The 14,119-nt window shown below is 47.5% G+C and overlaps 1 protein-coding gene across 2 annotated transcripts in view; it reads right to left on the bottom strand.

The window, feature by feature from the left end:
* The window catches only part of LOC144940635 (acetyl-coenzyme A synthetase, cytoplasmic-like), a 55,072-nt gene extending 40,953 nt beyond the window's left edge, over nucleotides 1-14,119 (bottom strand). The window contains exon 1 of one of the 2 annotated variants that reach the window (XM_078866892.1): nucleotides 13,656-14,119. In XM_078866892.1, the coding sequence (XP_078723018.1) occupies nucleotides 13,656-13,941 (286 nt within the window). In that variant the 5' untranslated portion in view covers nucleotides 13,942-14,119. The remainder of the gene's footprint in view (nucleotides 1-13,655) is intronic. The other variant, XM_078866893.1, reaches the window with a different exon arrangement.

Below are 14,119 nucleotides of genomic sequence, written 5' to 3'. Positions count from 1 at the left end.
ACAGAATAATCCCCTGTGGGCTGGTGTAACCAGGAGGTTCCTACCAGTAATAGCCTCACATAAGAGACAGATAGACCCACATAGAGATGCGTAGACTTATAAAGCGATCAGGCTGTAACAAAACTTGATTCTCAAGTCTAGTGAGTTTATGGTCTCAGCCGGTCACCAACAAAGAAACATTACCATTCATTGGTTTTTCACTAAATTTGGATTGGGAGCGCGGATTGGGGCGGCAGATTTAGATGGCGAAATGGGAGCGCAGATTTGAAGCCAGGATTGGGAGTGCGGATTGGGAGCACGGATTAGGACCACGGATTGAGAGCACGGATTGGGACCACGGATTGAGAGCACGGATTGGGAGCACGGATTGGGAGCACGGATTGGGAGCACGGATTGAGAGCACGGATTGAGAGCACGGATTGGGAGCACGGATTGAGAGTGCGGGTAAGGAGCGAGGATTAGAAGCGCGGATAAAGAGTGCGGATTGAGAGCATGGATTCGGCATGCGGATAAGGAGCAGGAAATTGGGAGTGGGAATTCGGAGTGCAGCTAAGAAGCAGCCCGGATTAGGAAGCCCGGATTGGAAGCACGAATTGGGAGCACGGATTAGAAGCACAGACTAGAAACACAGATTGGTACTGCACCTGAGTAGATATTTTGTATAGTTTGTAAACAATCTGCGATGACCTCCGTTTCATCGCAACCTTTGAAGAGGGGGGGCTCTCTACAGCTCCCCGCCCCCCCATCGAGGGGGCCCCTTCTGCCATTTGGTGGCGAGAGCCGCAATTGCAGGGCTGCGCCTTTACCTTTTAATTATTTCCCAAGTGCGTGCGCATTCGCGATTGGACATCGAGCGAGGACGGCGGTAAAGGATTGCTTAGGCGCCTCCCATCTTGACAATATTTGCGTCGGCACAAAACCTCGCGGAATGAGCCCTTTGAGGCACCCGATGACGTGGCCAACCTCACAAATGTCACGTACAATAGGAGTAAAAATAAGAATAACAAGAGAAGAAATCCAACGTGTAGCCTTAACAGACTGTTGGGGCAAGTGCTGTTAGCGAGTAGCACCTATGAAAGCCGGCGCGGCACACGAGGTGGGGTGGGTGGGCCAGCACCACGCTCGGCCGCCTTTGTCTCCCCAAGTGGTGATGTTTGCACATGGCAACAGGTGCTCATTTGGAGGTGAATCGACCTAGGGGAGTCCCAGGAACGGTTCAGATAATCACTGGTGTTGGCCGTGAGTGAGTTTGTAGCGCAGTACTATGAACAGCATCAATACCACTCGGCGCAGAATGTCGCTTTACTCAACACAACCACCCACACACGCGCATGCGTGCGTGCATGCATCAAAGCCCAAGAACAAATTCATGGCCGCAAGCAACGTGGGTTTCACTTAAACGCAATCCTTGCGATTGTGTCATGAAAATAACAAGCATGTTGCGGTCAACAGGTCAAGTCGGAGAGTTTTATTTTGTGTAACCAATCGAGAACTCAAGACACCAGGATGGAGTTTCATTTGCATGAGTGACTGAATTAATGAATGAGTAAGATAACGAGCGACGAGAGGGTTAAGTCGAAGTTAATTTTGTGTAACCAGGTAAGAACTCAAATCGACCAGGATAGACTCTCATTAGCATGAGTGAGTGAATGGGTGAATGAGTGAGTGAATGAATGAATGAACGAGATGATGAGTGAGCGGTGCAAGTCAACCCAGTCAGAGCTCAGGAGAGGCCAGGATTGGGTTTCATTTTGCACGAGCGAATCAGGTGAAATTAATTCTAGATTTGAAGTTTTTGTGACTGCAAGGATCCACTCTTTTTTTTTGGTGACTTTACCGAAAAACCAAAGAGTACAGGTGAAATTCATCCATTTATTCCAACCTTCTGTGAGCTTCCCGCCCCAACTCCGTATACCTGCAAGGCACGGCCCCCCCAAATCCATTCTACTCCCTGAGAGCACACAAAAATGAGTCCGTAATGGAGCAATCCAAATGTATCTTCCTGCAGGTCTCCCCTCTCTCCAACCTAGGACCCGGTACAGCGTCTACAAGTGTGAATGTAGGATCGTGAGGATTACACACAGCGGGATTCATCGCACACCCCCCCACCGCCCGCCGCCCTACCAGCACACTAGTGTCCACTTGCAGGCCAGGTGCCTGCAAGTGGACACTAATGGTGCCCTTCCTCCCCTAACCCGGCTTAAATATACGCTGCCAAGCCTGGTGGTGTTCATTCAGACGCTGTCTTTCCGACAGACCTGTTCTTCACCTGAGGACGGCTGCTTGCGTTGTGGCCGAAACGTCGTGAGAATTGTATTTGGTTATGTTTAATTTTCATTATTTTATTATTTCCCTTCTACGTGAATTTACCGAAAGAACCAAGAAGAAGGCACCTTGTGTTGCACAGAGACAAGCTCACACTGGGTGAGCCCTTTCAAATGTATGAGATGAGACTAATTGCATGCGATTGGGTGCAATACGTCTCAAAACGTTTCCAGGCACTGTGGCCTTTCTTTCCGCATGCATCAACACTCATTCATGGATTTACACTATGAGACCTCCTTTACCAGTGGCAAAATATAGTGTGGACCAATCAACTTCAAGGACAGTGCATATCATTATCATTATCAGAGCTGTTTCTTTTTGTTTGCATTTTGACTGCTTGTGTTGTGGTTATTGCAAACATGATGCCTTGTATAAAGGTGTCAGTTTTTGTACCAGTTGAAAGGGTAAAAACCTACTACTATATTTTGCCACTGGTAAAGGAGGTCTCATAGTGTAAATGCTTACCCCGAGCTCTCAATACTCTGATAGTGTGCTGTTTTTGAGTTGTACACCTTTTGGCGTCATCTGGTCCAACACCATGTGAGAATAGGCTCTAGGAAAAGCTGTCTCGGGTGTGGACCAATCAACTTCAAGGACAGTGCATATCATTATCATTATCAGAGTTGTTTCTTTTTGTTTGCATTTTGACTGCTTGTATTGTGGTTATTGCAAACATGATGCCTTGTATAAAGGTGTCAGTTTGTGTACCAGTTGAAAGGGTAAAAACCTATTACTATAAACTCATTCATGGAGTTGGCCCAAAAAAGACGTCCCACTATAGGGCCACGGAGCACGGGCATTCGATGGGCGCACTGGTTCGGGATGCCTTCACCTGTGGTTTCCCGTGCCTCCGTGTGAATAATGCGTGGTGCTCGTTGCAAATGTCAAGCTTATTTTATTTGCACACAGATTGATCCCGTTCAGCCAGTTTCACGGCTATTTAACAGGGGAGATCCGTGGTGGGGCGCGAGCACAGCAACAACAATGCAACCCAAGGCGTTTTGTAACGAAATCTGTACGGATTATGCAATACGATAATGATCGTTATTGAAAAGAACCCGTAGAAATCACTTGCGGGGCTGGAGTTGAGCTTGAATTGTCAACCTGTACTAACCAGCTAAGTCTGACCACTCAAAACCAGGGTGGCGGAGAGGGGGGTGGAGTAAGGAGGAGTGGGAGGTGGGAGGAAGCGATTATTGCGCTGTGCTACGAACCCGCTGACCCGAGTTGGATTCCTGTTCAGGGCCATTAACCCCACTGACGAATATATGAATCGGTCCTGGGCCTGCCTGACGTCGACTCAGCCTCAAATAAGTGCCTGGTGCCATTTGTAAACATTTCCACTCGGGAGACAAAGGCAGTCGGGCGTGGTGCTAGCCACCTACGCCCTCGCTAACAGCACTTGCCCCAACAGTCTGTTAAAGCTATACAGGAGATATTTATTTTTTGTCTTGGCATGGGAGAAATAAGTGATGCGGCGCTTTAGAAAAAAACGAATGCAATTGCAGAGTGCGGCCCTGCTGTCCAGAGGAGACTATTCATTTGTGGAACAAACCCTGCCAGACAATATTCATCAGCGTCATCGTGGATAATACGAAGCAAGAAATTAGATAAGCAGACAATACACATACTTCCGATATCGGTCCCTCCACATAATAAATATACGAGTTTTTACCACCACATCCCATAAGCCACATGGCTTTTCTTTTGGGAGCGCGTAGTTTAAACGGCGTTTTTTTTTCAACACAAGCAAAACCTTGGACGCGTTTCGACATTCAGCGTCTCATCAGAAGCGTCAAGCTCGCTGGGATCGATGCTGGTGAACTGTTAGATATCGGTCCCAGCTCTATGCAAAACTCTACATGTGTTAAAAAAAAAATTCTATGTGGAGGGACAGACACGTGAAGGAGGCCTACGGTCTGCTTTTAGAAACCTGTAAATGATGAAAAAAACCCCACGATGAGTTTCAAACTAAACCCAGAAAGTATCCAGAGCACACGGCCATTTGCGAATTATGCAACAAAACCATCAGCGATTACTGAAGAACTGCATTGTGATTCCTCTGATCTTAAGGTCACCATCAAATTAATTGTGAGCAAACGTGACCGAATGACGGCACTAGCAGTGATAGGCAACTGTGATTGACTGGTTTCAGCTGATTAGGGCTCTTCAGCATGGTATAGTCAACAGTGCTCAAAGTTGCACAGTCTGCCTCTGGAAATTATTCATGTCGCGTCTCCGATTATAATCGGAGATGCGACAGATTACATCCATCCATGTCGAGTCCCCCACATCCACGCAACAGGGCCCATTATCTTGGCTAAGGCCAACAATAATGAAATCCGTCAATGGCAAAAGAAAAACATCATCAACATAAGACTATTAGGACCACAACGCATATATGGTTCCCAGAAGCAGACTTTGCAGCAGTGAACAATGGTGACTGGACTGCGCTGATGAGCTCCAATTTTGACGAAATTGGCCCAATCACTGCTGCTGTCAGTCGGTCAAAATTGACCTTTATGATGATCTAAGACAAGAACCACAATGAACTTCTTAAGGATATGGCGATGTTGTTTTTGTTTCGCTGGATAACGCGCAAAGTGCTGTTCGCGCTTCACAGGTTTCCGAGTCTCGTTTTGAACTCGCGGCTTTTGTAGTCCCTGCGCTATTCCACCGCTCCGATGATGGGGGGGAGGGAGGGGGGGGATACTTCCTTGTCGTTTTCAGATATGTTGAAAAACCCCCAACGACAACATAAAAATGTGGGGGCTTATCTATTCCTGTACCACAAAGGAGAGATGTCGCGAGTGAACAAAAACAAACCGGACAAGAGCTGAAAAACCACAAAGGCGCGCTGAAAAAAAAAGCCACGCTCCAGATCACTCGAAAGAGGCGCCAAAGGCCGAGTGTGACGTGCAGATCGGAGAGTCGGCAACCAAACCGCAGGTGACATCAGCTGGGAGGCTGGAATGCTAAAACTATGCACAGCTAAAAGTTTAAATGCCCAAGCTCTGACGTGTTGCATTTTTACCCCTTGTGTAGTTTACGACCAAAGGAAATAATAAGAATTAGACTATGAGACCTCCTTTACCAGTGGCAAAATATAGTAATAGGTTTTTACCCTTTCAACTGGTACAAAAACTGACACCTTTATACAAGGCATCATGTTTGCAATAACCACAACACAAGCAGTCAAAATGCAAACAAAAAGAAACAACTCTGATGATGATAATGATATGCACTGTCCTTGAAGTTGATATAGAGACTAGGCTCTAAAAAAAGCTGTCTCGGGTGTGGACCAATCAACTTCAAGGACAGTGCATATCATTATCATCATCAGAGTTGTTTCTTTTTATTTGCATTTTGACTGCTTGTGTTGTGGTTATTACAAACATGATGCCTTGTATAAAGGTGTCAATTTTTGTACCAGTTGAAAGGGTAAAAACCTATTACAATAATTTTCAGCTCCGCGGTCTGCTCTGCTCCCTGTTGAAGGCCTGCACACGCTGTGTTGGTCAAGATGGTTGTTCGACCATACTTCACCGCGAAGCTCAGTGCACGCTGGTGAAAGAGGAAGGGGGAGTGAGGAACGTTTCGGACGTCAGTCGCTGCTAGTTGCGGCGTTTTCAATCTCGCATGTGACGCCGTTGTTTTTGCCGATTGATATTCGCTTCGTTGCTCTTTAAAAACACATTCCTGCGGAGGGAGTTGGTAGGAACGTTGGGTTGCTCGGTCAATGGCCAGGGTCAACGGCGGCGTGGTGTATTCCGCAAATATGGCCGACTGTGAGGGCGGGCACAAGCCGGCGTGAGTAGGTTCAACGTTGAGTTTTATAAGGGCACCACGGGGTGATCAGCCCCTCCCCACCCAGCCCCACCCCTCCCCACCCAGCCCCTCCCCTCTCCACCCAGCCCCACCCCTCGCATTTTTGGATGCACGACGGACGGACACAATAATCCCCTGTGGGCTGGTGTAACCAGGAGGTTCCTACCAGTAATAAATGTGTTTCTGTTATTTTGGTGACAACCCAGGTCCCCTCTTGCAAAATCAGACTCATCCTGCTGGTCTCTCAAGTTCTTAGCGGGCTCAACAAAATCAACGTGAAATTGATCTCGATGGGGTGGTGGGTTAACACGCAAACTGATCTCGATGGGGTAGTGGTTGTGCACGCCGGAAGACATTGAAAGCACCCAGTGAAAGCTCACGCATATGGTGGGAGGAAAAAAAAAGCCGCTCAAGGTCCACACAGATGGGTTAATGAACCCCGCTTGCTGTACTAACCCAGGCCACATGCCTTGCGAGTTTTGCCAAGCATTAGGTGATCTACCAACCCTAAACTACAATTTTGAAGGTCTTGAGTTAGTCAGGGTTCTAAAATCAGAACCATCTCTCCGGGACTGATAAAGTGAGTGCCACGTCGGTGGAAATCCTACATTGAGACCGTCACTAGTCATGGGAATGTGGAATTTCAAACACGGACTACTCAAACCTACCAGGAAATGGGCACCCCCCACAATACTCATTTGAAGAGGGAGACACTTTTATTTGGAGTACATTTATTGGTATTATTATTATGCTTGGTTACCCAGGAATAGCCTCACTTTGACACTTAAGAATCGGAATCAGAGTATTTATTTATACTGGAGGAATCTGATTAGCTATGAAGCTCATTTTCACAGATGTTCAGGAAGGTCCTGCCAAGCTTTCAGAATAGGGGCAAATGTTTCTGCCTATGTGTCTCATACCAAACCGAGACATTTTGCAGTGTCATTTTTTCAGAATTGGGATGTTTTGACCAATGCCAGTTACATTACGCGGATTTTGTTTTTGTTAGCTAGGAGATGAAAGTGGAGAACCAGGAGGAAACCCATTCCGAACAGGGGGGGGGGTAGAGGACTTACAAACTCCACACACTCACTCACGTTCTGCTTGCTGTGTGAGGCACGAGTTGTTACCACTGCACCATGAAGCGGCTTGGCCTAACGCGCCTTGCCTATTGCTAAGTGGTTGTGTAATTCACTTCAGCAACATGAAGTATGGCACGCTCAAAACTACATTTACAGCAGACGTTGCGTGACTGCTCAGCTGCCAAAAGACTGATGATATTTCAGGCGAATCCATTTGCATCCGAGGAAATGAGCTCCGGTTCAGAACTGAAACGATTCCATCTCAATGCGGGTGCACGTTAACACCAAATTAGCAGCTCCTTATGGAAATATGGTCTCGTTAATTTGCTTTTTACAGGAATGAGCCAGTGGTGGCAACTCCACAATCCTATCATCATCGGCTAGTGCCAATCCACTGCTGGATCAACGTCTCCCCAAGCTGGCGCCACCCCTCACGATATTGCAATGGAACAATTGATCCCAGCGACTGCTACGTGAGCCCATTGTCACGGTTTTATCTCCTTTTGGGATGAATTCTCTCGTTTTGGCTGCCATTCCAGCAGCGGTCTCGTCCAGTACGTCCACCACCCCGAGGAGATGAGGCGATGAAAATGAGTCAGCGTGCGCGTGCGACATGGATTATTCGTATCGCAGGGCAGTGAGAGATACAACTAAACTAAAACTATTTTATTTACCAGCTAAAGCCCACTCAGCAACAAGCTCTTTTGCAAAGGCGACCCGGTCGCACAACACATTCCTGCGGAGGGAGCTGGTAGGAACTTTGGGTTGCTCGGCCAATGGCCAGGGTCAACGGCGGCGTGGTGTATTCCGCAAATATGGCCGACTGTGAGGGCGGGCACAAGCCGGCGTGAGTAGGCTAAACGTTGAGTTTTATAAGGGCACCACGGGGTGACCAGCCCCTCCCCACCCAGCCCCACCCTCCCCACCCAGCCCCTCCCCACCCTCCACTCTCCACCCAGCACACGACGGACAGACGGACACAATAATCCCCTGTGGGCTGGTGTAACCAGGAGGTTCCTACCAGTATAATAGCTCGTCAATAGTAGCAGCAGCCAAAGAAATCTAAACGCACGTCGATTCCAAATGCGGAGGAGGGCAAAAGCGGACGAGTACGGAGAACAATCCAAGCAACCACCAGGGGCAGAGAATACACGGACTCCAGATATACAACAGGCATCCGTCAGGGTCAGAGGTCGAACCCACGAACTCCTGCATAGCAGACGAGGGAGAGGAGAGGCCTTCATCCGGCAGCGGATTGATAACGACCGATGACGATGATAATAAGGAACTTCAACTCAGAGCCATCTCCAAGCTACTTTACAATCTCGGCAGGCAAATAAACCTGGGCGGTCTTGTAAAAAGATTATAAACGTGCAACTTCCACTGTTGCAGCAACTGCACGGTGCTTCAAAACTCAACCGTTGAGGTATAGTTGGGCCCCCCCGACAATCAAGGCCATTGGTCCACATGGCTCCTCAACACCAAGTTACTCAGGCCACAGGACAGAGAGAGAGAGAGAGGGTTAAACAAGTCAACGCCTCGAGTCGACGTGGTGTTGGTAAGGCACGCATTAACGTGTCGGGTATTAGTGTGTTTTGTGTTACATTACGGCACGTGTTGCATGCTGTGCATTAGTGTGTTTTATGTTAAGTACGGCATGTGTGTCATATTGTTTATTTGTGTGTTTTGTGTCCATAAGGCATGCGTTTCATGTTATGTATGTGTGTTTTGTGTTAGTAAGCCATGTTTTAAATTACTGTGTTTTGTGTTTAGAGGCATGTGCTTCATGTGCTATGTATTATGTATGTAGAACTTCTTTTGCACAGTACGTAGCCTTGATATCAGTGTGTTTTGTCTAAGAGACATGTTACACATTGTACATTGTGCATCTGTGTTTTGTCACCACAACGCGACGATGACATTCCCCCGTGCACATTCAAAATTTCTCCTGCACGGCATCCATGCCGCAGCCTGCCCCCCCCCCCACCAAGAGCTGTCCAAGGGTTGAGAACCGCTGCATAAAAACAAGTTGGCAACTCAGTTCAGTCCTGACTGCAAAGTTCCGAACGGATATGCCTGTCTCTCATGAAATGACACCCGACAGCACAATAAGATAAGGGAATGTTTTTAAAAAATGTAAGGACTTAAGCGATTTCCATATTTGCGGTCTAAAAAAAGACAAATTGCCTGTGACTAGAATCACTTGGGACGCGCCCGATTTCATCAGATCTCGGAAGCTAAGCAGGCTTGGGCCTGGTTAGTTACCACTGGATGGGGGACTTGCCTGGGAGTGCCAGGTGGTGGGCAGTGCAGTGGCCATGAGATGGTGGTACAACAATGGATTCTTGCATCCATCTGTGCGGAGTATGAGCGTTACTCGTGTGTGTGTGTGTCTTTCTCCTGTTACTCCAGATTTTGACCACACGAAGCCAAAATAATTGGTCCAAACATCCCCAATGTAAGCAGGACCCTCCTAAAAAAAGAGTCTTGAAACCCATTCCGGATATCCAGGTAGATAAAGAGGTGTAACCCCTCGTGTCAGCCTCACTGAAATCTAATCTTATCCTCAGGATTATGGCATCCTAATCTTTGGTTTACATTGTCGAAACACAAGCCAGTCCGTTCCCCTAACTACCAATGTGAAAACACACTCGCGTTATTGGCCATGACATGGCCCCAGCGATAGTGCATCCGCTTGCGGGTTGTTGCGCAAGTTCGTGGTTCGAATCCGGCAGGCCACCCTGGTAAATAATGCGGTGCGTATTAACCATTAAATACTACGCGCTGTTTCCTTCGCAATGCAAGTTTAAATAACACACCAGATGTCACTGTAAAAGAGTAGGCCATTGTGTGCCTGTGTCAGGGTCCAAACATTTCCAAACTCGTAAACTTACACGGAAAATTACTCAATGGTGAAACACATAGCATCCATCTCCCCCCTACTGTGAAACTACTGCGGACTGTCTGTGGACACAGCACTTTCCTTCTTGATATCGTCGTGCGATTAGAACGATAACAACAATCCAAAATGTACTCAAATATAACGCCTTCCTGCACAGCGGAGTAACCACACTCAACCTCACAGCAAGCCTCACCAAAAAACTCACCCAAGCACAGAAATACACAGCGCACTCGCCACACCTGCAACCACAAGTGAACCACACACCTCAACCACAATCCAGTCCACACATATACCCCAAGCCCTTTTTTGTCTGCACGGTAGAGATATTTCAACATGATAGCGCATTGTGTAAATGTCTAATTATTATAATTATCCATATTACCTTAACCCACAATTTACTCACGCCTTAACCACGGGGTAATACACACCTTATCGTATTAACCACACTTTAGCATCATCATAAGCTCACCTGAACCACGCATTAACCGTGGCCGATAGTTAAGAATAATAATGGAGTGGAAGCCAAGGAATGGAACATGTCCGAGAGGACGCACATCTTAGGAGACGGAGTGATGAATTCAGTTTGTGTGCAGCAGCAGCTGCTGGGTGGATAGTCACATAGCAGGATCGTGAGATGTGGTGATGGCTTGGGGAGACCTTCATCCAGCAGTGGATTGACCACGGCGGACGATTATGAATAGGAACCATACACGATAATCACAACCCAGTCTACCACCTTGGCCATGGTAAGACACAAGATATGAAAAAATAAGAATAGGTTTTACCCTTTCTGGCAAGAAACCAGGCGTTGAGATGTTGAAACACCAAAAAGAAACCTTTTGAAATGGGACCAAGTCTGCATTAATCACGATGAGTACTTGTGGTGAACATGCAAACAAACATGCTCTGAGAATATGGCATTGTCTTTGAAACTGATTGGCCTACGCCTGAGACAGTCTTCATTAGGGCCTCGTCTTACCAGTGTCAGACCAAAAAACGCCAAAAGGGGAACAGCACAAAGACAATGCACGATCACAGCATTTATAGCTCGGGGTGAGCATTAAAAAATAATAGGGACCTTTAAAACAGTCTGCATCAGCAACAGACCACGCTTTCCCACCTGATGGCAGACGCTTGTGTTGCGCCCGAAACGTCGTGATTTATTTTATTTTCTACCCACGTGACTTTACCGAAAGAACCAAAGAGTGTGGATTCCTGCAGTCACGAAAGCTTCAAATCAAGAATAAGAATAGGTTTTACCCTTTCTGGAAATAAACCACGTGTATTATAGGACTTTGCCAATCCGCTGCTGGATGAATGTCTCCCCAAGCCGCCGCCACCACCACCACGTGTCACGTTCTTGCAATGGAGCGATTGATCCCAGCAACTGATACGTGAACTGGTTATCACGGTTCCATCTCCTATTGGGAGGCGTTCTCTCATTTTCACTGCCATTCCGTCAACGGTCTCGTCCCGTACGAACACCACCCCGAGGAGACAGAGTCATGAAATTCGGTTTTCGTGCGAGTGCGACGTAGATTAATTATTCGCATCGCAGAGAAATGAAACAAAACATTTTATATTACCAACTAAAGTCCAATGAGACATCAGCTATTTTTCGGAGGCGACCTGACAACACATGATAGCCCACTGACATGTCTAATATTATCATCATGTGGTAATTTATAGTAGCAACCAAATAATTTAGAAATGTTTTGATCGTACTCTCCCATGCTAGTCGGCGGCACACTTTATCCACGCCGTAACCACACATTAACCGCACATTAAATATGTACTAATTCATACATTCACAGGCTGCTGTGAAGCATATTGCACTTCAATATAGCCACAGAGAGATAGTTTTTTTACATCACGGTTTTTGTGCACAGGCCGAAATGCCCAAACCGCCTAGCGGCCAGCAACAGACAGCACTACCAACATTGCGCTAGATAAGAGTAGCCACGTTTCTTGGATTGAGATGGTTTTAAGTCAAAATGCATTCCTCCTCAAATGAGCATTGAGGTATTAGAGCTCATCTCCTGGCAGCAGTCTTGCTGAGGCAGTGGCCGAAACTCCACATTCCCATGACGGGAGCGAATCTATTCATAGAACAACCAACTGTTGACTCCGCCGTGAATGTGGTAGTACTCGTTTTGAAGTCATGACGACTTGGAGAAAGAGACGATAGGAGGAAATATAATTTTTTAGGCAAAACCCAAGACAATAATTAAGTATATTATTGGTTCTTTCGGTAAAGTCACGTAGAAGGGAAATAATAAAATAATAAAAATAAAACAATTAAATTCTCACGACGTTTCGATTGCAATACAAGCAAACATCGTCAGGTGTGAAACCCACAGCAAGAAATGTTTCCTTGAGAATTTTATTGTTTTATTTTTATTAGTTTATTATTTCCCTTCTACGTGACTTTACCGAAAGAACCAAGAATACGAATCCCTGCAGTCACGAAAGCTTTAAATCGAAACATAATGAGGTAGCTAATTTTAGACGAATCCTAACCAACAGATCCCAATGCCTAGAGGAATAAACATGATTAAATTGTTCTCACTACAGTAGACGCTGCATTACCTGGCACAATGCTGGACAAACAACTCTACACGCCCGGCCAAGATAACACCTTGGCTATGAAATTAAATATATAAATAATAGGCAACGTTTCGGGCAACGGTCCTTCTTCATAGCACATCAATCCAGTTTAATTGAACTTGGACATTGCTGCCAAAGCAGCATCGCCAAAACACATTGCCCAGTAGTGGACAGCTCATTGAAAGTGGACGAGAAAAGTTATAGGGTGAGCAGTAAATAGCGTGAAGTCACACGAGACATGGTTCAGGAAGGGAGAGAGCTATTCTGCCAACACCTTATGACTTTATACACTTTAACCACACTTCAGTCCCACCTTGATCACACATTAACACTTCATGGCTCTACTGGGTAAAGGGCATTGTGATGTCAGTAACACATTCCTGCAGAGGGAGCTGGTAGGAACGTTGGGTTGCTCGGTCAACGGCCATGGTCAACGGCGGCGTGGTGTATTCCGCAAATATGCCCGACTGTGAGGGCGGGTACAAGCCGGCGTGAGTAGGTTAAACGTTGAGTTTTATAAGGGCACCATGGGATGACCAGCCCATCCCCACCCAGCCCCTCCCTCCCTCCCCACCCAGCCCCACCCCACCCTCCCTGCACGACGGACGGACACAATAATCCCCTGTGGGCTGGTTGAACCAGGTGGTTCCTACCAGTATTACATACACGAGTCTCAAGCTCTGCGCGTGCCACCGTTCAGGGTTTATGAGTCGCAGTGTCCGAGTCCTCCCTGTGCCCCGCAGTACATCATCGTCTCCGAATACCCCAGTCACCACGTGTACCATCCTCGTCCACGTGTCCCTCTGGTCACCTTCTCCACGTGGTGCCCCCCTGTACATCCTCGGTGTAACCTGTCCCTCCAGCCCCCAACCCGTGCCCCTTACCCCCCCCCCCCCCTGTGTCTCACTCACCCTGAGGCTGCGTCACGGAACGTCTGTACGTCTCCTGGTAGCTTTTCATGTCCGGGATGTGAGCTCCTTCCCGAACTCTGGGTGGAGGCTCCCACACACGGTCTCCACCATCATCACCATCAACACCATCAGCACCATGAACACCATCAGCAGCAGCAACAACAGCAGCAGCAGCAGCACCGCCAACAGCAACAGCGGCTACATGGGCATCAACATCAGCACCATCAGCACCATCATCAGCAGCAGCAGCCACCGCCTTCTTCTCTGCACCAGCGCTCCCACTCATGCTGAAGGCGGCCACGAGAGTGAGGAGGAGGCAGTGGATGAGGTAGCCGTGAGGAGAGAGGGGAGAGACGGGGGGCGAAGGGCGGAGACTGCGTGGATGGAGGTGGTATAACAGCTAGGGGAGTGTCCAGGGAGAGGAGATTGTGTGTAGGCAGAGTGTGTGTAGGCAGTGTGAGTGT

Source organism: Lampetra fluviatilis, chromosome 23, assembly GCF_964198595.1.
Source record: "Lampetra fluviatilis chromosome 23, kcLamFluv1.1, whole genome shotgun sequence".
NCBI classification, from domain to species: Eukaryota; Metazoa; Chordata; class Hyperoartia; order Petromyzontiformes; family Petromyzontidae; genus Lampetra; species Lampetra fluviatilis.
The sequence above is the reverse complement of the archived record's forward strand: the minus strand, read 5'-3'. Positions and strand labels throughout refer to the sequence as shown.